General features: G+C 48.3%; 7 protein-coding genes across 7 annotated transcripts; 1 reads left to right on the top strand and 6 right to left on the bottom strand.

The window, feature by feature from the left end:
- Window positions 1-315: 315 nt before the first annotated feature.
- BO79DRAFT_288374 (SDR family oxidoreductase) lies at window positions 316-1,587 on the bottom strand. Its single transcript, XM_025688678.1, has 5 exons — window positions 1,474-1,587; window positions 1,369-1,427; window positions 948-1,322; window positions 697-894; window positions 316-622 (listed from the first exon to the last, which is right to left on the bottom strand). Exons 1-5 carry the CDS (start codon window positions 1,547-1,549, stop codon window positions 539-541), a joined length of 792 nt encoding a protein of 263 aa, XP_025538506.1. The 5' UTR covers window positions 1,550-1,587; the 3' UTR covers window positions 316-538.
- A 162-nt stretch (window positions 1,588-1,749) lies between these two features.
- BO79DRAFT_150389 (fungal specific transcription factor domain-containing protein) lies at window positions 1,750-3,655 on the bottom strand (the record flags this gene model as incomplete). The annotated part of the gene is made up of 3 exons (XM_025678620.1): window positions 1,750-3,177; window positions 3,364-3,490; window positions 3,609-3,655. 3 exons carry the CDS (start codon window positions 3,653-3,655, stop codon window positions 1,750-1,752), a joined length of 1,602 nt encoding a protein of 533 aa, XP_025538505.1.
- Window positions 3,656-6,427: 2,772 nt separating this feature from the next.
- Window positions 6,428-7,543, bottom strand: BO79DRAFT_268870 (uncharacterized protein). Its single transcript, XM_025687146.1, has 2 exons — window positions 7,170-7,543; window positions 6,428-6,819 (listed from the first exon to the last, which is right to left on the bottom strand). The coding sequence occupies exons 1-2, from the start codon at window positions 7,454-7,456 to the stop codon at window positions 6,633-6,635; spliced, it is 474 nt and encodes a 157-aa protein (XP_025538504.1). The 5' UTR covers window positions 7,457-7,543; the 3' UTR covers window positions 6,428-6,632.
- A 6-nt stretch (window positions 7,544-7,549) lies between these two features.
- BO79DRAFT_268868 (extracellular dihydrogeodin oxidase/laccase) lies at window positions 7,550-9,389 on the top strand (the record flags this gene model as incomplete). The annotated part of the gene is made up of 2 exons (XM_025687145.1): window positions 7,550-8,960; window positions 9,016-9,389. 2 exons carry the CDS (start codon window positions 7,550-7,552, stop codon window positions 9,387-9,389), a joined length of 1,785 nt encoding a protein of 594 aa, XP_025538503.1.
- Window positions 9,390-10,420: 1,031 nt separating this feature from the next.
- Window positions 10,421-14,457, bottom strand: BO79DRAFT_238485 (RNA dependent RNA polymerase). The gene is made up of 4 exons (XM_025684820.1): window positions 12,837-14,457; window positions 11,410-12,779; window positions 11,030-11,347; window positions 10,421-10,981 (listed from the first exon to the last, which is right to left on the bottom strand). Exons 1-4 carry the CDS (start codon window positions 14,376-14,378, stop codon window positions 10,567-10,569), a joined length of 3,645 nt encoding a protein of 1,214 aa, XP_025538502.1. The 5' UTR covers window positions 14,379-14,457; the 3' UTR covers window positions 10,421-10,566.
- Window positions 14,458-14,840: 383 nt separating this feature from the next.
- On the bottom strand, window positions 14,841-17,891 carry BO79DRAFT_150560 (uncharacterized protein; the record flags this gene model as incomplete). The annotated part of the gene is made up of 2 exons (XM_025678627.1): window positions 14,841-17,426; window positions 17,475-17,891. 2 exons carry the CDS (start codon window positions 17,889-17,891, stop codon window positions 14,841-14,843), a joined length of 3,003 nt encoding a protein of 1,000 aa, XP_025538501.1.
- Window positions 17,892-19,914: 2,023 nt separating this feature from the next.
- BO79DRAFT_256269 (uncharacterized protein) lies at window positions 19,915-20,871 on the bottom strand (the record flags this gene model as incomplete). The annotated part of the gene is made up of 2 exons (XM_025686183.1): window positions 19,915-20,416; window positions 20,477-20,871. 2 exons carry the CDS (start codon window positions 20,869-20,871, stop codon window positions 19,915-19,917), a joined length of 897 nt encoding a protein of 298 aa, XP_025538500.1.
- Window positions 20,872-21,868: the final 997 nt, after the last annotated feature.

Below are 21,868 nucleotides of genomic sequence, written 5' to 3'. Positions count from 1 at the left end.
GATATAGCCCTTGCATTATCTTCTGTTGCAGATAAAGAATGATTGTGATGGATGCATGGAGAGTGGGGGAACCTCAATTCAGTTCATCCCAAAGTCATCGGACACTTTATCGACACCTGAGGCATGAAAGTACCAAGAACACACTAGTGCCAACGATGGCGAAGACCACCACTATGAGGCATAATGCTCGATCTGCACAAGGTGCGGACGGCTTCTAAGGAAGACCCTCGAAGGAAATACACACTTCCCTATTCGAAGATTGAAGATTGACTGCACCCTCAAGAGTTGGGAATTGATACAAAAAATTCATAACCTGTGCCTAAACTAACAGGTCGGGTATTGGAGAGAAGCCTTGCGGGCTTCTCATGCGTCTCGCTTACAATAGACCTCGTGTTCGCCTGGACCGATCATCCGTCTGTGAAACATATTCTCGAGTGTGACTACACTCCTACCGCATCTTACATGTGTACACCCAGTTGCGTCATTTGCTGTCAAAAGAGTCCAACATAACGTGGACGCTAGGCTGCAAGAGTCATGCCTAAGGCAGCGTGTAGCCGCCATCAATCACGAGGTTGGCTCCAGTCATATAGCTCGAGGCATCGGAAGCGCAAAACACATAGGCCTGAAACATTAGCAACTTTTCACCGTTTCGGATAAAGGAGGTAGTGAAAAGTCACAAGGCAGAAGCTGACTTACTCCTTTGAGTTCATAGGCATCAGCCATTCGCTTAGCCGGCACCATGTCGTTCCATTTCTCGCGCCATTCCAGTGGGTGGATATCGAGGATTTCCGTGGCTATGAACCCCGGGGAAACGCAGTTGACCCGGCAAAAGTCAACCCATTCAACAGACAGACATTTTGCCAGCTGCACGACCCCGGCTTTGGAGGCATTGTACTGGATCATGCTGATTAGTATACACCTTGGAATCGAAATAGAATGCAAAATACCGCTGCTTGCTTCTGAGGCACATTCACCAATGTTGCACTGACAGAGGCCGTGAAGATGACATTTCCATGTCCTTGTTGCTTGAAGATCCGAGAAGCCGCCTGTGCGCTATAAAACGCGCCATCTAGATTCACTTTCATGATGTCACGCCATTGTTCCGTGGTGTAGTCTTCCGCCGCAATATTGGAAGTAACTCCCGAATTCACAACGATAATATCGAGCTTGCCAAAGTCTGAGGCGATTTGTTGGATTACCCTTTCAATATCCTCCTGATTTCCAACATCCGCCTTATAGGCAGCTGATTTCACGTTGTTCTGGGTACCGATCTCTTCGGCAATGGCTTCTGCCGCTTTAGACGAGTTGTAGATCAAGGCCACCTGCGATAGTCAGCACAGGGCTGCTTGGTAGAATGCCTCATCTTACGTTGGCACCAGCTTCTGCGAGGGCCCTCGAAACCTCAAGTCCAATACCCCGGGCACCGCCTGCGATCAGTTAGAAGCTGCTAATGTTGCTCTCCGGGGAAGGTACCTGTAATGGCAGCAACCTTGCCGGTGAGGTCAAAGGCCTTCAGGACGTGCTTGTTCTCGGGCTTAGAAAGAACCATGGTGGCTGTATGACTGAACAATTGTTGAGATTATGCTCCTTCAACATAGCGAGCTTTGTGTGAGTGAAGTACTCTGTGCGACGTAGGGAACCCCGCAAAAGACCCCCGCAGCGGAGGTCCTCCGAGACTGGCACGTGGTAGTGATTCGTCTGAGCGCGCCTCATCTGAAGTATCACGTTCACGCGCTCAGATAGAAGATCTCACAATTCATAGAGATAACTATCATCCACGAAATTAGCCTGATGAATAAGACTGTGTGCCGATAGTTGGTTGTGCTTCTCAACTGCATCCCCAGAAAACCGTAACGAATCAAGCGCCATCGCCGCTCCAAAATGCCCATCACGCGTCTCGTAGGCTCCAATCAATAGACTGAGGTCTGAGATCATCCGCTGCGCATGAGCGGACGATACAAATCTTTCCTTGATGAAAGCTAGGCATTCTGCAGCATTAGAAATGGCGGATTCTGATGTTAGCTGCGGCCGCACGTTTGGCATATGAGCGAGAAAGAGATTAAGGCGTGCGGCCTGATAAGCGCATCTCGCGATATCGAATGAGAAGAGGACCTGGAGATTCATCTTTCGAACCTTCTTAATAGATTCTACTATCCAGTCACTGTGTTCCTGACATATTTCCTGGGCTTGGCTAGCATAGGTGCTTGATCCCAAGGGACGCAATACCACATCAGGGGCCGCATTGGGATGCCCGAGAAGGAAGAGGCGAAACAGGTCACAGTGTGCCTGACGCCAAGCGAGTCGGACCTCTAAAGATCTCACAACCCATCGGAAGTTTGGCTGGATTATGGTTCCAGTGGCTGAAGAGCCCACAACGGACGCTATTTTCTCCTGAAGCTGAGTGAGGTTCATTTGGAATCCTTGCACAATACCCTGCAACTCTTTGAGAGGCTGCTCCAGCAGGGCCAACTGCCTGGTGAAGCGCATGATATCTCTGCGCACCCTGGAAATACGCAGTATCAGCTCCAGCATGCTGTGGTGAGCTTTGTCTTCAACCCGAGCGGTGGAAGAGCCCCGTATTGTATCGGGATCCGTTGAGCCAAATTCCTCTTCACGACACGGATATTGCTGGTATATCTCTTCATAATTTATCGTGCTGTAACCGGGAAGCCCTACAGAAAAGTAACCATCTAGTAGTGCCATCGTCCAAGCAGCTCTCCGCCGAATCTCCTGAGTGACAAAGCTGAGGTGTGGGCTTTCATGCTTCAGCTGGAGTGCAGTCACATGGCGGCTCGCAATGGAAGCCATCATGAAGGCCCTTTCGAACCGGCCAACTTCGGCATGATACTGAATGATTAAGAAGAGTGCCTGCAATTTGAATATTGAAGGCGTCTCGATCATGTCCCAGATCCTCTTTTCCGAAAGTTCAATCAATGATGCGCTTTCGGAAGGCTGAGACCCAGCTGGTCTGCACCTTAGTTTGACCAAGGCGCACATGGATAACACGAGACTTGGCTCGAGCGTTCGAGCAGCACACATTCGCCGAATTGAGGGTTCGTGAAGGAAGCTGTAGGAAGGCAAGGGATACAGGTGCAAGAAATAGTCATCAAGGACTCCATCTAACTCCGCTCCGTCCTTTACAGGGTAAACTCTGATAGAAATCAGCGGCGCGATCAACTATAAAACGCTCATAACGACCGTCATACAGTCCTTGCTGCAGCTCATTCAGGGAGACCAAGCGAGTGGAAGACTTGACTGTCAATTTTCCATCTCGATCCTGAGATAATTGGCGAGCTCCTCTAAAGGCTGGATATTGGCATTTCTGATGGCGTCGGTGACAGTTATTGCACTGTGGCGTCTCACCTGAACATCGGGCTTTTTGAAGACGGCAATAGATGCACGCCCGAGTTCCACGACGTCTTCCGGGATGGCCACCGTCATGCCTCGGGCGCCCGGGGGATGGGTTATCCCTCTCATAGGAGCATGTATGCTTTAGTCTCTCACAATTCCCACAAGTGTACTTTTTACGGTCGCAGCGAACCTAAACTGTCTTAACGACTAAGAATAGATGCGGGGGTGAAAAGCAAACGTATCAAATGGAGGCTTACCTTGCGCGACCGACACTGAGAGCACGGAGGCGCAGCTTCCCGATCATGGTGGTTATCCATGTGCGCTCACAATGTGTATCATCAAACATGCGATCGGGATATTTGTAAATCAATAAAATACTAGCACTAGCTGGATTTACTTACATTCGACGATTGTCCAGCTTGCATATCAACGTGGACGCTATTGCGCCTTAGAGGCGTGCGATGGCGTCAGCCCGATGTACCTGCAGCCGACGGATAGCAGGTTGACAAACTCCGATCGTAGTTCCCATACCAATCTCCGTAGACTTGCAGGCCTGGCGCATACTATAGTGCAGGTAACACAGCAGAAACTGAAACTACTGGTTACATGTGAGATGTATTCTCCGATGAACCACGATGCCGACCGTAAAGACACGGGAGCCTTTCCGAGCCGCTCGTCGTGATGACTGAACTTAGAGCTGTGCCCAGTCTCATCTTTAAGTGACTGGTCTCAGGTATTTTTTTCAGCTGAAAGGTACTGAATCTCTTATCTTACAATCATAGTAAGAAGCATGGCTGTTCCTTCCCAAGCAGATATTAAGCTATGAGCATCACTGCATGAGTATAATGGCATTGTGACAGGTATATCCTTCGACTCAAGTGCATGAGAGGATGCTCAAATCTCGGCAGTCTTGCCCTGAAATCTGAGCGCTGCCGATTACTTCATGATTGTGTTGCTGTGCGCCTGATTCCGACTAGGACGAATGTGCTGACCTTTGGAAAGCGTCATCAGCACAGTCTCTTCAAAGAAGGAAGTTCGGCTGCCGAATGCAACAGAGGCCAATTTCACTCGAACAGGGTGTTCCACCCGGTTGTTCTACGTAGACTGAGACCAGTACGAGTAATGCATACCCAAACTATGCGGATGGGGTATAGTCTACATCAATGCGCCCTCCCACGATAGTCGCATTCACTGGCTCACTGATGAGCCCAGGCTGCCGAAAGAAGGCATAGTCATTCCTTCATAGACGGAGAAGACTCTGACCAAAGATAGGTATATGCGATTGTGGGCATCAGGAGTCATGGGGAACACCAGGGAGTCGGTGGGATCCATGCGGACATTGGACAAAGAACACGGAGGCTATTTTCGAGGAAAAGCCATGCGTGATTAGCGAGCAACCAAAGATATTCGTATAGGTGGAGAAGGAGTGGATGGTCGGCCGAGCCCGGCATGGCGCCTTCCGTTTGTAGATGTTGGCGAACTGTAACGTTATCAGAGCACACCATCACAATTCAGTCCAGCCAAGTCATTTGCCTCTGCCTTTATTTTTGCAGGGCATCACCTCACGTACTTTCTCGGCCTTCAGTCTTTGCTTCCTCGTGATGTTTCATTTGCTGCAATGTGAAGATTGCCTGCCACAGTATCTACCGATTAAGCACGAGTTTCTCGACTGCTTTAGCTGACATCGTTATCGCAAAGTACACAATTTGTTGGAGCAGGAGAAGAACCGGAGAATATCTGTGTCATTTCTTTGAAAAATAACTCCAGATTACATTTGTTTATGGATCTAACCTGTTGGATTCGAAGAAACTTGCCTGTGACTCCTTGCTCGACCTGGGCGTTCAGGGTCACCCCTGGTACCTGGTACCTCGTGTCTTCGCCATCAAGGTTTCTTCATATACTTCGCTTAGACTCCCACTGTGTGCCCCGCGCATGTGCCATTTCTCTTCTGGGCGCAGATGTCCCCGATCAATGGGACATGTTCGCAATAAGGATATCCCGGCAGAGGTTCACTCTAAGTAGCATGGCTAACTAGGAGCCCATGACGTTAAGTCTAGCATGGGCCGGTTTGATAGGGAGCCATAATTAAGGCACGCGCTGTGATGTCGGACAGCCCTTGAAGGCTGAAAAACGCACGTGGTAGTGCGGTGAACAGCATCAGGCAGGCTGGTTTGAAACTCACATCGAAGATATGGAAACAAGTTTGTTCGGCTTATGGGCCGATGGGTATGTCTCACTTCAGATTATTGTCATATTTAGAACATTACACGAGAGCTAAGTCCAAGCCACAGGGCTCAAATATCTGACATAATAGCTTGAATGAGATGATTTCTCACTGGCCTGTGTTCATCTTCAGATGGTCCTTCTGCATCCCCAGGGGCTCAAACAGCCTTTGTGAGCTTTCCCTGCTCAAAGCCTGCGATCGCGTGCCAAATCAACCTGGGTCCTCTCGGCTTTCTGACCGAATTATTGGTTACCAAGTATAAATGGCTCAATTTCCGAAAACCGATAAAAATTGTCACCTCTCGTAGTCAAGCTTTGGTACGAATTTAGTTTGATTATTATTTGGCTTTTCGGTGGATTTCTCACTGAGCCGAAAAGTACTGGCAGCGTCTTATGCCGTGAGTTGCTATCGGTGAAGCTGAGACCAATGACGGAAGACCCGGAGAATCAATCCACAAGCGATAATGCTTGTTGAGGTGTCATACTACAGTGCGCCTGACCGCAACCATTTCAAACATGGATATAAGCAGGTGCATGGCTTGGATATTGATGCTTTTGTGGGATCTGTAAGAAAGTCGAGCAGACCCGAGAGGGGCCGAGCCGTGTTTGCTTTTTCCGCCCACGTCTCTTATGGTGGCTGCAGCATCACAGAGTTGGGAGAATATTTACCGCTTGCGGTTGGACTGCCACCGCTGCTTGGCTCGGATGATGCGAAAATAGCCGAGCTGCAGAGTACCCTCTGACCTCTTCTGGAATGGGGACTCACCCAGGCATTCGAGGCAATGAACTTGCAAAGCCTTGCCTTAGGCGGGTGGCCTAAGTTGAACAACAAGAGAACAGTCAGAGCTATTGTCGCAAATTTGAACAGTGTTTCGCCTGATATCGTCTAGTGCGCATCTGAGGGACGATCCGACTATAATTATTATCAGCCTTATCTTTATTAACTTGGGACATTTCATTGCTCGAAGATTGGGGCTACCAGCTTGACGGGAATGATCTGATACGTCGAGCTGCCTGTGGGTGTGCCTGAGCGGAGGCTATACGATCTAATTTGGCGACTAGCGGTCAGCCAGCCCCAAGCTAACACGATCGGTACCGCACTCAGGCAATCCATGTGTTGGGGGGATTCGAGTGTGGGATTGGACAGGCTTTACGAATTGTAAGCTAGATCGGTTGGCTCTGGAGTGCGCCATGTGCGCCCCTTCTGCTGGGATGAGCTGTCCGGGATCCGAGCGATGACTGATACTATAGTACCTGTCACTATATTCACTACTCGCTAAATGGAACTAACGCTCATTCCAAGTAGGTGGGGATGGCCTCAAGCACAGAGCCTAGTCGGTCAGTTGATTGTTGATGCGACCAAACCGACTGGCAGCTGAGACGCCTTGAGATGGGATCCCTGATCGCTCTTGAAATCTATCGGGCTGATAGTCAGGCATAGCCATTCCCTGAAGGAAGCCAATCCCAAGTGTGAGGTGTTCAATACGAATCCCAGCAAATCATACTGTATCGGATGTTGCGGCTCAGTCTACCTCCCTCACATGTGTCATCTCAAGCACATGGTGCAGCTACACTGGTGGACCTTGAATCGTTACATGATTGATCCGTTCATTTGATGTCCCGTCCGGTTCATCTGGGTGGGGGCTCGTACAGCTGGAGGATTATCTGCATTAGGCTGTGCAGTAGATCCGACATCTGGTGAACTCTCACGGACAAGGCAATCCCGGGCGATACAGCCCCCTTGGATCATCGTGGAGGCAACATCCCAGCCTAACAGGACCAAATGACTCCTGCAGCTACAGGCCTGAAAAGAGCGAAAAAAGGTAATTGAAAATACTAGCAAGACCGGGCTCAGAGTGTATATAAACCACAGGGCCATCATGAACAAAGACACGGCAAGAAGCTGGCGATCCGCGTAGATCTTGCCTTCACTTGGTTCTTTCAATCTTGCGCTACTGAGAACTAGCGGCACATCATGACAATCTTTTTGCTACTCCTTGGGCTTCTAGCCCCACTGGTTTTCTGCAGTCCAATCAAACATGCTACTCCGCATCATTTCCAATTTGCCCCAATACCGAGAGATATGCAAGGCAACTCTTCGCAGTCACTCAATACCCCATGGCAGGGATATGATGTAAATACGAATTACTATGAAACCGTTCCACAGACGAATGTTGTGCGTGAATATTGGTTTGACATCGTCAACACGACCGCTGCTCTTGACGGAGTCGAGAGACCAGTGCTTCTGGTCAACGGCCAATTTCCAGGCCCTACTATTGAGGCAAACTGGGGCGACACTGTCAAAGTTCATGTTACGAATCGCATGGAAAACAATGGTACGGCCATCCATTTCCACGGAATTCGACAGCTGTACAACAACCAAATGGATGGAGTAGCAGCGTTGACGCAGTGCCCTGTTCCCCCAAACTCCAGTTATACCTACGTCTGGAGAGCCGAACAATACGGGTCGAGTTGGTATCACTCGCACTTTTCTCTTCAGGCATGGGAAGGCGTCTTTGGGGGCATTGTGATTCACGGCCCTGCGACAGCAGAGTATGACCACGACTTGGGGGTGGTATTCCTCAATGACTGGTCACATCAAACAGTCGACGAGATGTACCAATCTGTACTCGAGAGTCAGGGGCCGCCTCATTTTCAGACAGGCCTTATTAACGGGAGCAACATCTGGGTTACCGGAGATAACCAAACCGTTGGTCGTAGATTCCAGACAGAATTTGCACCAGGACAGAGATACCGGATTCGCCTTGTTAATGCAGCCATGCATACCCATTTCAAGTTCTCGATCGACAATCACGATCTTACCGTCATCGCTAGCGATTTCGTTCCTATTGTACCATTCACAACGAACAATGTCCCCATTGGCATGGGACAACGGTATGATATTATCGTGACGGCAAATCAAGCTCCGGACAATTATTGGATCCGAGCAATCCCGCAGTCCTTCTGCAGTGACAATTCGAATCCAGACAATATCAAAGGGATCCTCCACTATAAGGGTGCTTCCAATGACAACGAGCCCACGAGCACAAAGTGGGATTACGGTGACGACTTCCAGTGCCTGGATTTCTCATTAGACGAGCTTGTCCCGTGGCTTGCCCTTGATGCAGATATTGGTGGCGCCCAGATGCACGAGTCAGACGTGGACTTCAGCCCATTCGGAGATGTTCCCTTGTATCTGTGGACAATGGGAGGCAATGCTCTTAATATCTCGTGGAAGGATCCCACCCTACAGCAAACCTTCGAAGATCCCGACAAGATGGACTGGGAAGCAAGCCAAGGAGTGATAGAGGCTGCGATTGCGAATAAATGGACCATTTTGGTTGTCCAGACAGATCTTCCTGTTCCTCACCCGATTCATTTGCATGGTAAGTAAACCCATGGCTGAACATAGCATCTGAAACCACTAACTCTCAACTGCAGGACACGATTTCTATCTCCTTGCTCAGGGATTTGGCCAATTCAGCCCACAGAATGTCACGCTAAAAACGGAAAACCCACCCCGCCGCGACACTGCGCTCATGGTCGCTGATAGTTCCGCGACTGGTGGCGGCGGCCATATGGTTATTGGCTTCCCCGCCGACAATCCGGGTGTATGGCTCATTCATTGCCACATTGGATTCCATGCAACGGAAGGGTTCGCGCAGCAGGTTGTCGAGCGACAGAATGAGTTCAACACATTCTTCAGCGAAGATTTGCTGGTCAACACTTGTGATGCGTGGGACGAGTATGCCAAGGTGAATCCCTACGGACATCAGTACCGGGGTCTTGCTGGGCCATACGAGTCGGGTATATAAGTAGTCATCTTTTTCCTTTTATACTTGCACCATCTACACTCGTCATTATTTTGGATATCGTTCGGGGTTTATATACAGCGCTTAATATCTGTCTCATATGATTAGACGCTTAATGATGGAATGATTATAATGAGCCGGCAGCATATATACATACAGAAGCATCAGACAGACACACTAGTCCTTTATAATCGAACATTCATTTCATTTCCAAACCATGCAAACACCCCTACAAAGATGATGTCAGCCTTCGCAAATAACTCATCACCGCACCTTCCCTCTAGTAACATACCTCACAACCACTAAGAATCACCCAGCCATCACCAAGCCGTAACCTGTTCCACTCCCACCCAAAACTCAAGCAAATGGATGTACCCAATTACCTCCCCCCAAACGTCCGAGAAGTCGGAACAATCGCGAAAATCCACTTTGCCTGACAGGCCAATAGATGGACGCGCCGGTGACGCGTCGACGTCAGATATAGATCTGATGGGATTATATCATATCATCTCATATCGTATCGCATCACATCATCATACCGTATCAGATTAGATCGGGATTGGGATCTTGGGGCCTGAGGCGATGAGGTACAGGTGATTATGGTTATGTAGATGAGTTTGAAAGTAGTATATTATGGGTGTTTGGGGTTTAAGATCTGATGTATGCGGCGAGTGGGTGGATAATGATGGGATGGATGGAGGGGTTTTAGTACGTCAGCAGTAGCAACATTTGATGCTTTCTTGGCTTAGGTAGACGAGCAGGTGAGATTCGAGATGGCCTGGTAAGTCGGGCATGAACCGCTGGATGTGCGGCGACTAAAGGGTGATTGTTTTCGGACCCGAAAATACTTTCCAACGGATTGAGGCTCTCTTGGCTATCCAGTAGGAGAATATCCATGCTTGCCGTTGTTACCAGATGCAGGCTAACGTCTCAGGTGTTTTTTTATGTGTTTGAGACAGCGTGTTACATGATATGGGGCTGACTCGTATATGCAAGGATGAACCCACGTGTGTGTGATTGATGGTATGCAGGTGGTACAGAGTAGTGAACAAATAAATACAAATTCAGTGGATTCCCTTGAATACATCTAAACATTCATGATGATCATCCTAGCTTTCCAAACATGTTAACATGATAAGCAGGCGAACATATGCACGACCAGTTACAAGTATGCATCATGTTAAAACTTCCGCTTTCTACCCTTCTCAAAGAGATCGAGCTCAAATAGCAAAGCACACGCTGCGACCACACGGAAGCTTCTAATCTCACCATACACTTCCCTACGGCGGCGTGCGGGATCCTTGTCGCTCTCACCACCGACATGGATGCAGGCGATGCAGAACTCCAGATGTTTGAGTTGATCCGACAGACTGGTTATTGGTGAATCGGATGTGCGTCCTTCGCGCATCTGCCCCACAATCCAGGTAGAGATGCGATCGAATTCATCGGCGAGTTTGTTGGATTGATCACGCTGCCGACGGGTCTGCACACCCCCTTTATTCAGGACAGACCCAATGAACACTTCTAGCTCACTCAGTGGCTCGATTGGGTGCTCGGAGTAATTGTTTCGTGCCGAGAACACGGCCTCTTCGTATCTGAAGCCACTGTCAGTCAGCTTCGGGCACTAGGGTTTCTGGACATACCTCAGGCGAATGTGTCGGGCTTCGTCCAGCCAACGTTCCCAAGACAAATCTCCTACTTCATTACAGCGCTCAAGCATAGACCATAAAAACTCGTTCCAAAATTCATCTTCGTTGGGCTTGACTTTGCTTTGGATGTCTTTTTGCCAGATGTGTCGTTCATCAACACCCCTATAGAGCTTGCCCAATATCTTTTCTGATCTGTAGTACCTGTGGAACGGCTCCAGGTCATTATCCTCATCGTATGCGGCTTGAATAACGTACTCCTCCAGCTCGATCTCAGACTTATTGTGGATGCGTGCAATTGGGCCTGGTGCCATACTAGTGCAGTTGTCAGCGTTCAATATGCGAAAAATAAAGTATGCGAAGAATTGGCAACGTACAAGTCAGGCCTAAAAGGATTCCCTTTAGGAATGTCCCCAAGTTGAACTGGAATACCCGTCTTAGAGAAGTCAACCGCCGTAGAGTGCAATTGTGCCAGCTGTCTGCAGACTGGATGGGATGTTCCCTCCTCTTCCTGGTCAGCCATGATCATATGCCTTGTGGCGATCATCCCAAGATGATCGGTTTTCATGAAATCGAGGAAGAATTGCGCCATATCGTCGCGCTCCACTGGACGCCCGATGTCGACTGGGCTTACACGAGGATAATCCGCGGGCGCAAATGTCCGGACCGGATACGCATCGGTATCCCAAATGATGTTAAATATGTCGCCGTCGAGGTCACCCCCGCTGAGCTGACTTGGTAGATCGCGATATCCCTTACTACTGAACACAATGCAGTTCGTGAGCTCCGCCAACGGATGGTTGTCAGGAGGAATAACGTTCTGTGCATATTGAATGTCTCCATCATGCAAAGCTGGCGAGCGAGTCACCAAAACCGTCCCAGCATTAGGAGGGGGCGCATATCTTCCTTCTATAGGTTCATACGTCACGTAAACTTGTTCAGCTTCGAGAAGTCCCGTCTCGTCCATAACACCAAACAAAGTGATTCCCTTGAAAACAGGGATGCGAGCTTTGTGTTTCAAAAGACGTAATTCCTTGAGAACGACGGCTTCGACAACCGAACGAATAAAAGGCTCCTTCCTATAGTCAAGATCACGCAGATGGCAATGACGGAAGAGCCTGTAGAAGCCTATGCTGTCGCCGACTGCCTGTCTTTTGATGAAGGCTTCTGAATTGTGAGCGCTAGCGGTGACACTACGAAGCTTGGTTAGTGCCGCCTCTTGCAAGGTGATGAACCATTCATCTGGTGTTCCCATATCCTCCAGAATCTTGATCATTTGTCGATTCAAGACCAACCCCATAGGCTTAGCCGCCATGTCGCAGATCTCAAGGTCTTTCATGTCTCCGTGAAATTTAATCATGGAAGGTCGAATGTTGACTTGAGAGCCAGAAAGCCGACCATCAACAGCAAGCATGCCCTTTGCACCGCCTAGTCGGACCTGGAAGCAGGTAGGAGATCCTTTCTTCTCCGGTATGTGATGCCATATGGACTCTGCGACATCCCATGAGAGGGTCCCTACTCCATCACTGAAGACCCGCCTGCCGTCATCGGATGTCACATCTGCTACCTCAGAGACCTTTATGTCATATTCAGACAGGGATATAGCGTAAGGAGTATCTGTAAAGGCTTGACCAATTCTGGCGGCACACCTAGCAGGTGATTGAATTTTGCTGAAGTCACCAAGGGCCTTGATGATGCTAAAGTGAGTTTGAAATTGACTGGATTCGTCCACAAACGGAGAGGAAAACTATATCGAAAGGGTATTAGCTATTATAAAACTTCCGCATTTAGGTGCTGTACTTGCCCAGACAGCATGAGATCTCAGTGACGAGTGTGACCATCCCAAGAACGAATATGTCCGCCCAGCAATCTGAATGCCGTGGGTTAGAACGTGTTTAAATCTGGCAAACACATCATCATAGCGAACTCGAGAGTTGAAGTGAAGATCTTGACCATTCTCGTCACAAAATTGTACTCTAATGAAGAAGTCATGGTGCTTTGGGAATCTTCGCAGGATTCTATTTCTAGGCTCCAGTTCCGGTCCATGGAGAGTCACTCGCGTGGGCGTAACCATGACCTTGTGGATTGGGGTCAAGTTCTCAGAAGGACCTAGCATGTCTCCAGAAACCGCCAAGTCTTGCAAGATATCTTTCTGGTTTTGCTTCAGAGCTGCCATAAGAGCACCAATCTCATATTCAGTTGGATTGCTGTGAGGGGAAGGCCAGTCGATCATGTCGAACAGTTTCTTCAGAGCCAGTACTGAAATAGGCCTTCTCTTAGCTGCTGCGTCTTCCTTATAAGTCTTGACTAGTTCTTGAGTTAAACTCTGTACTGTGCGTGGCAGTAGATAGGCGTTGTATGCAAGAGCCTGCAACTGGAACAAAATGCCGAAGGGAAGAGAGTTATTCCTAGTGCAAGTGGCCAATTCGTCCATGAGAGCCTTAAGTTGAACTTGAAAGGCACCCCTTAGTGGTGCCGGTGCGTTGATGGGCAGAATATCGTAGCGTAAAATGGGAATTTCCCACTCCTTGAGGTCATGCATGTCCTTCATGAGATCAACGTAAGGGACCCGAAACTGATAGACAAGACATTGCCCAGCCACATCAGCGTGGGCTGTACTCAGGGAGCACATTCGCGAACGGGAAGGTAGCGTTGCATGGTATTTTGAAGAAACAAGTTGGAGCATCTGAAATGCGACAGTCAAAGGATCAGAACCCTCATGAGTGAAGAAATATGGAACCGTAGATAAGGTCAATGTTAGACTCCCATCCCGGGACCATATGAGCTCAATGACAGTACTGAGCGGTATGCGGATGTGGTGTTTAGAGGTCTCCAATTTGATGATGATGGCCCTCTTCATAAACTTCATCAAGCCGGTGTCCGACCACTGCACTTCTGGTATATATCCGAAGTGCTCTCCCTGGAACATAGAATAGCCACAGCTGAACCCCAGTAGGCGGAAGGAAATATGCTTGTTGTCTTCATACTTGTGCAAGGTGTCTTTTACTCGCTGTTCAGCCATATGCTTAAGACTTTGAAGGGCAAATTTGCTCGGTGCCTTCTTACTACGTGAGCAGAAGACATCAGCACCCATGATTTTCAATTTAGATCGAAGTCGCTGTTTCCCGCGAGCATTCATCGTTCCCGGTATTTCTTCTTGGCCATGTAACAGCAGGAACCGCTCTCCATCTTCAGGGCGATAAAAAACAAGGAACCCGATGCTTTTTCTCTTTGGCTTATCACATAGGAAGTCAAGGATGCCTAAGCGCTTCAAAATAGGCTCCATCTCCTTCATTAGGCCTTGGTCGGAGAGTTGAGCGGGGACATTGTGCATAAAAACCTCCATTATGAACAAGAAACTGAAATACAAGAAGCAGAAGAGCGACGACGCGAAATGAAGGGATAAGCAATGATGGAAGAGAGAGTATATGTGAAGTGCGAGGAGAATGAGAAAAGAAAAGTGAAGGGAGTAGAAGAGGAGGAAGGAGGGGATCTAAACGCCCGGCGCTTCTGCCTCCCCAATCGGTTGGTGAGTGAATATCAGGTGACCCCATCGCCCATTCACTGCCACTCTTTTCTACAGAGGCTCAACAAGGTACACACTGATGGACTGTTTATACTCGCAATAAGTCACAAAGAAAACTGACCACAAATGCTTCCAAAATCTTACTGTGTATCGGGCAAACCAAGGACGCTAAATGACGGAATCACCTGTATTCTATAGGACAAAAGGCTGGAACAACACGACTACACCGATGTAAGATCTGACCCCATGCAAAGTGAGGTAGAAGCTATCCTGGATTATCGATCAGATCATATATCGAGAAGTGACATAAGGAATAATCTTCACTCCCCCGATCAAGCCATTATTCACCCGATCGGGCAACGGGTCACTCAGGAGAGGCGCAATCCCAGATATCTCGATTTCATCGTAAAAACTCCGAATATAATTCCACATCAGCGTGGGGACAATGGCAGTCACTTCATTGGAACCGCTGATGAGGTATGGGCCAATGTCAACGCTAGGGTTGGTAAAATCCAGAGGTCCCATGTCATGACCATTTACGGTCACCTTGATGCCTTGGGCAATTTTGGGGAAGGTAAGGTATGCGCCATCAACATTGTAAGCAGAAGTCGGAGGCCAGGGGAATGAAGACGAGTAGTAGCCTAGACCAGAGGCGTTCTGAAGGCCTGGTATGTCGAGCCAGGAGACTAGAGTGTCGAGGTGGTGAGTCGTGTTCCGCTTCACGGCTTGGATGGCGGCGTCTGATATGTTGCTGGGGGCTTCCCAGTGTTCTGCAATGAGCGTCCAATTACGTAAGTGAGAAGTAAGAGAGGTAGACTTGAGGGAGAGGTCATAGGCAGTTCCGTTGCTGAGTTGAAAAATGCAGTCATTGCAGGGATCGGTGGATGTGTGGAGCAGGAGACCACCAGAGGTGCTGTAATTATAACCAAGGACGTTTGGAGGAACGCGTAAGGCATGGAGATAAGGGGTCTCAATTTCAGACCACAATTTGTTGCTAAAGGCAAAAGCGACCGTTTGATTCGCAGCAAGATGAAGGGGAATTTCTGTAGTGTTCCCGCGTCTCTGATAATGGAGTAATGGTCTCTGCTTGCCAGTCCAGCTATCCAGAAGGTAGGGTGTCTTAGTCGAGCTAACAGTGAGGTAGCCTCGAGAATCTGAGTCTCTCGAGAAGAGAAATAGGTAATCAGTGCTATTATCAGTCCGAAGAACTGGGTACCAGGTGCCATTCGTATAAACGGCAACGCGCGGAGTGAGGTTGAGCTGCTGGAGCTTTGAGGCTGTTTGCCCAGAACCAGTGGCATAGACGTTCTGAGAACCGTTGAGCGTCTTCAAAGCAGCATAAACCGCGGCCTTATCGGTCGATTCACCATTGGGATAGTATCCTGGAAAGCTACCACTGAAAATGACAGGTAGTCCGGCATTGGCGTACTGTTGAAGCTTCATGACACCAGCCAAAGTCACATTTTGATCGCTCGTAACAACAATAGCTTTGTAGGCGGGCGACTCAGGGGCCAAAATACCGTCTGACACAGACGCTTGTGAGAGATTGAAGTCTGCAGGTGAAAGATAAGTGTATGTATAACCTGCATTGATCAGGTCATCGGTGGGATACAAGGTTTCGAGCTGGGGATCGGTCATTGAAACACCATTGTATAGAGCGATGTCCGTTCGTGGCTGGCCAGCCTGCAAGATGTACTGATTACGGCTGACATAGTCGATGGCGTCCGAAAGTCCATGACCCCATGCAGGCTGCTTGTTATAGTAGGACTCTGCAAAAAGCATGAAGAAAGATGTGTACCCTGGCCACGTTGTCTCATGATAGTTACCAGTATAGGACTGGCCGTGTAGGACAATCTGATTAACACCACCAGAAAAAGCCGTATTGATCTGTCCGAGTAGTTCACTGAGCGGAAGGGCAAATGCCCTTTCTAAATTGGCTCCCATCTCATTTGAAACCACGTTCTTCTGAGCGAGGTTTGCGGCGCCCGAGAACTGACGGTATCCGTCAATGTTGTTGTTGAATGCAAGACTCTCACACTCCGGAGCGACCACGTGGTTGATGCTCACTTCCATGTTCAGTGGCAAGTTGTAGGAGACCTGAGCCGAATAGCCTAACCCCAATCCCTCTAGCCAGGTTGATAGCGTGTTTAAGTAATTTTGATATCCCTTTTCTAGAGCAGCACGAAAGTCATTGACATAGCCTTGTCCTTGATCTTCACTGTCCAAGACGCATTCCAGAGTACCTGGATATGATGGTTGGACACCGGGGTTGTTATTTCCATACATCACGAGGGGAAGAAACTTGCGCAACCGATAGCCGTTGATCTGCTCAAAGATTTCTGGAATGCAAGGGGACCAAGAAATGTTAGACTTGATTTCGATGCTGTCCTCCCAGCCATAGCGGCCCACCTCTTGCAAAAGAGCCTTGATATCGGTATCATTCAAGATGTAATTTTCCCAGAAACCTATCGTAGTTTGAGCACCACGAGCGCTGAAGTGATCAACTGTGTAGGAGCCATTATCGAAAATGCTTCCTGTAGTGTTATCGTAGATGTCAAGGTTCTTCACAAGGTCCTGGTACTGATAGTAGGCAAAGAGACGATAGGAATAATGTTCGCTGACATTGAATGACAATGGCACCATTCCATGGGCACTGACTACATCCGTATGATCTACTAGCGATTCAGTTGCCAATACCAAGCGAGTCGCATTGTTTGCAGGAGTGGAAAAGAGACTGCTTGCGGGATTGACGATTGTAGAGGTGTTCACGACCCGCGCAGACACCAAAGAAACAAGCTCACCAGTTCCCCAACCGGGAATTTGACCGTTGTATGTGCCATTAGATGGGACACTGGCATTAAATGGCGCCTTGAAATATCAGATTATGTCAAATATATTCTTTGAAAGGTCTCCTACCAAGTCCCAATGAAGCCCCTCATCAGTTGTCTTGGCTGGAACGCCCTGCCCTTGACTTGGCCCGAGGGCAAAGTCGAAGACCATGCCCGTATTCTTCGCACTCTGCAATGAGGCTTTGAAAATTTTGTTGAATGCGGGTGTACCAAAGCCATACGTAGCCCAGTCGGCACCATCGGGTTGCGGTGCCAACGAACCGCCATAATTGTAAAGGCTGAGAAGCTCCACCCCTCCAGCACCTATTGCGCCAGCCTCTTCAACATCCTTCACCACTGTATCAGTGTCTACACTGGCATCGGGGAGCCAATAGCGGAACTTCAACCTGACGTCGTTGGCCGGGGATGCAAAGGTCCCATGGCTGCTAGCTGCAGCTGCAGCTGCAGCCTGAGCTATGAGCAACGCGCCGTAAAGAAGTTTCATGCTCATGATTTTGGAGCACTGATCGTGGTAGAAGTGAAAGAGAAAGAGAAGGGGAGATCAATATTATACAAAATGTTAAAGACACCTATGGGGCTGCGATTGGCTATTCGTCATTTATTATGTAGCACTCCAGTAGTGAGCATAAGAACAAGTTGCTGTTCAGGTTTTCTTATACCTACCTCCAGTGTGGGCCGTGGAAACAGACCAGCCCATCATGAAGAGGAGGCCCTCTGAATGGGGTAAGTAAGACTGGCAATCGTATGCTTACAATAATAGGTGTGAGTGATACGGCTTTTCCGCCGGCCTCATTCCGAAGATCGGCAAGCCCTATAGCAACGCGTTCAGTTCCCCTGCCTAACTATCAATCTGGCATTGACCTCCAGATACCGGACAGGTCGGATTTATACCTACTACAGCAGCGAAGACGAAGAAAAAGGGTTCTCTTGATATACGCCAGTCTCTTAATCCTCCTCGTGTTCTTTAAATATTTTCTCATCAGCCAGCCGCCATGCTTTCAGGGTGGCTTGGCAGGCAAACATAGGTAACCAGAGCGATCAGTACCAGCACAATAATACACAAAGTGCTTACTTTGGATAAAGAAACACCCGTCTGAGTTCTTTTATGCTGCATGAAGACCATGTTGATAGGATAATGTGACCGGCAGAGATAAATCTTCCGCCAGGGATAGGGGAGACACATTGCTTCGGTGTATCGGTACATGGCGAAGCGATGAAGGCAGTGCTGCCGAGACTGATAGACGGGATTCTTTCCCAGTGGGTTGAAATATTTGTTTCTATCCCCGCTGATCCTTCGGTTCGGTAGAGGATGACTGAGGACAGTGTACACTAACATCTCGTCTGGGCGATCTTTAACGCGAGTTTAGCACCGCTAGGGCCGTAGTATTGATGGCCTACAAGAGCATGCTTTGGTAGGGTTCTTCAAGAATACCCCTCATTTCTGTCAACCAAGAGATCGACATTATGAATGTGGGGAGGAATTTTGTGAGTCTTTCCGGTACCCTGCCTCCTGTCGCTGCGCAATCAGTCATTCGGAAGTTCGACTGGGGAAGTCGACTTGTTCGCCTATCATCGAAGTAAAACCCAGAAAAACAATCCTGTTCCTGGTCTATCATGGAACCGTTATCTTATGTAACGAATTCATGTAGCTGCAAGCTAATGCGCCTTGGGTATCGGTACCGAAGGTCCTCGGTACAAATGCTAAAATTCGATATGTGCCGAGATCTACAAGATATCTGCACTGTTCTAGCTAACTTGGTTTCTGTAGGCCCCAATCTGGATAGATATTTCAATCACGACAAATATCTCTTCTGCCAAGACTGACTTACACAGTAGTATTCTGTCATGGTTGCGGGGCTTGGATGGACAAGTTGTTACTAAGCGGCTGAAGCACGGTCTATCATAATTTAAAAAGTCATGGCAACATCGGAATGGAATCGGAAATCCCGAGTGCTATCAGACTGACGATCCATGCCTGCCGCGGATTCTGCAACAGTTCTCTCGGCAGTCTTGGCTGTGCTCCCCAAACAATGCAGCCGATGCGTAAAAAGCATTTTCGGTATGAGGTTCCATCTCCTACAACACGATGTCTATTTCTTCGAAGTGTACTCTCAACCATGATGCATGTAGTTAACATACAACGTTCCAAGTTGTTGGATATGTCGATTACATTTACTGGATCTAATCGTGAAATAGGACTCTACTCACTACGAAGCATACATCGTACTATTTAATGAAGTTGACAGAAGAAAAATAGTTGATTCGGCTAAAGCCAAGACACTAGGCCGTTCAGCTCCGAGATTTTTTTCGAAGGGGCTCATGTCGGTTATCAATATTTCAAATAGGAGTCTAGCAGTAGACCATGAATAATATAATGACATACATATAGAGAGAAGATAGAGAGATATACCCCAACAGTGATTATCTTTCGCGGGACCCGGCGCGGTCTTATTTCAGTACTGATGAATGCTCGTTTAGGTATCAATCCTCAATATTGCCTGCTAGTCCTAGATCCGTGGCACCAAAGGCTTGCTTAAGTACAATCGAGCAAACAAGTCCACCGGTGCCTCGTCCTTCCATTCAAAGCTGTACAGCTTGGATTGTCTGATCACTAGCTTCCGCTGGCTCATACATGCCATGAAGAGTCTAGCATGTTGAGGTAGGACGCATGACACCATGAGTACAGGAAAATGCTCTTCATCATGAAAGAGATATGGGTGCACTTCTTTGCCTCTACCGCCACACTCGTCAAGTTCCTCCCGTACGTATTCAGAATCCACCAGTCGTTGATTCGCACGGCCTTTCATCGCCTCGACAATCGCACACAGCTCTGAGTACAGAATGGCGTCTTCCCAACCCTCCTTATCGTCTAGAAGGTGAAAGGCTAGGTGTGAATAAGGCTTACCATTGTCGGGGCGTGGCTCTACCAGACACTCGGCCGTCCACCAACCGTTGTTACTGTAATTGTAGGCTAGTATGGCTTCCAGCCAAAACGTGCTTTCTGGAGCTCTGATATGGAATGTTTTCAGAAACGATTTTTTCTTCACCCAGTGGTAGAAAGAAACTTACTCCACACTCTGGAGACCCTGCTGAGACCGGGCCTCGCGAGTAGTGCGATCTTCGATAAATGTAGAGACTTGACGTACACGATCTATCGGTCCTATGGGAAAGTTCCTATCGCTATCGTCCTGATCGATGTCAAGGAACTCTCGTGCCAGCTTCGGATCGACTGGATGCCTCTCCAAATCCGCCAGATTCATTGGTTTAAACAAGATAGGAGGAACCATTGCCAGGTTGGATTCCGCATTATCCAAGTTTTCGAAATCGAATTGAACCACATGTTCGACATCTTTCAGACTGCGAATATCAACATGTCCATCCTTAGGCACCTGATTTCTCCATCCTAGTATGGTCTTGAACAACCCCTCTAGGATAACACGGTTTCTGGTAGTACTGGAGGGCATTTTCGCAGTTCCTTTGGTATAGTATACCTCGCAAAAGACAAACGAGAAGATAGTCCTTTGGGCAATATCTTAATCAAGTAAAGGAGTCAGCTTAAAGACACGTTACGAGAATCTCTCGCTCTGTCTGCTCTGAATAGCTAATAGATGCCACTTTCAGGCTTGCAGTGGAAAATCCGTGCAAGCATGATGTGATGAGTACATCACCTGGCGGAACATGCAGTCAGGGTTGTATTAAGTTGCTAATTCGGGTCGGCTACTGCGGCCTAGGCGGCCCGTTTCCCTCATAATTTCATATAAGATGCCTCATATCCATAGGTGGTCCAACATATCCTTCCACGTGTAAGGTAATAACGCTATGGTGTTGTATAGCTTTGGGGTCACCATGTCCCCTATAAGGTAGTTGTTTTCAGTCACGCACTCCTCCGCACCTGCGGCTTCGCGCGATAACCTTCGTCGGAATGATAAGGTTCTCTCCTCCCCGTCAAGAAGCCTAGTAGTCGGCCTCCAGCCTCGATTTCTATAATCGGCAGAGCACAACTACACTGCAGCCCTCCTCCCGGGTCGCTCAAGGGCGGTACTCAGCAGTTTGACGATACCACCTCCTCCACTTACGTGTGGTCGATGACGGATGTGTCCTTGCTTGGCAGTTCAACATATTACTAGACGTTGCTATACTCCTAAATTGGGAATATGTATAAGTAGGTCTCCAGCCCATCAGGATAGATTTCAAATATAACATAAATTGAAAGACCGAAATATATTCTAGACTAAGTTCCCCCGGGCAAGGTTGATTGTATTTATATTAGAAGGACCAGGCAGGTAGGGAATACAAAATAGTTTAAATTCCCTGGTAAAATGGTGACTTGGAGGAAATAGGTGGTCGTGAATTACGATGCTTCAATGGTTATACCTCTTCTTCACACATATTACTTGAATAAAGACTACACCGTTATTCAATGCCATTTGGCTATCGTAATAACCAACACTCCTATATCTG

This window comes from Aspergillus costaricaensis (genome assembly GCF_003184835.1).
Source record: "Aspergillus costaricaensis CBS 115574 unplaced genomic scaffold BO79scaffold_20, whole genome shotgun sequence".
In the NCBI taxonomy this organism is placed as follows: domain Eukaryota; kingdom Fungi; phylum Ascomycota; class Eurotiomycetes; order Eurotiales; family Aspergillaceae; genus Aspergillus; species Aspergillus costaricensis.
Note: the sequence above shows the minus strand (reverse complement) of the source record. Positions and strands in the feature narration are given on the sequence as shown.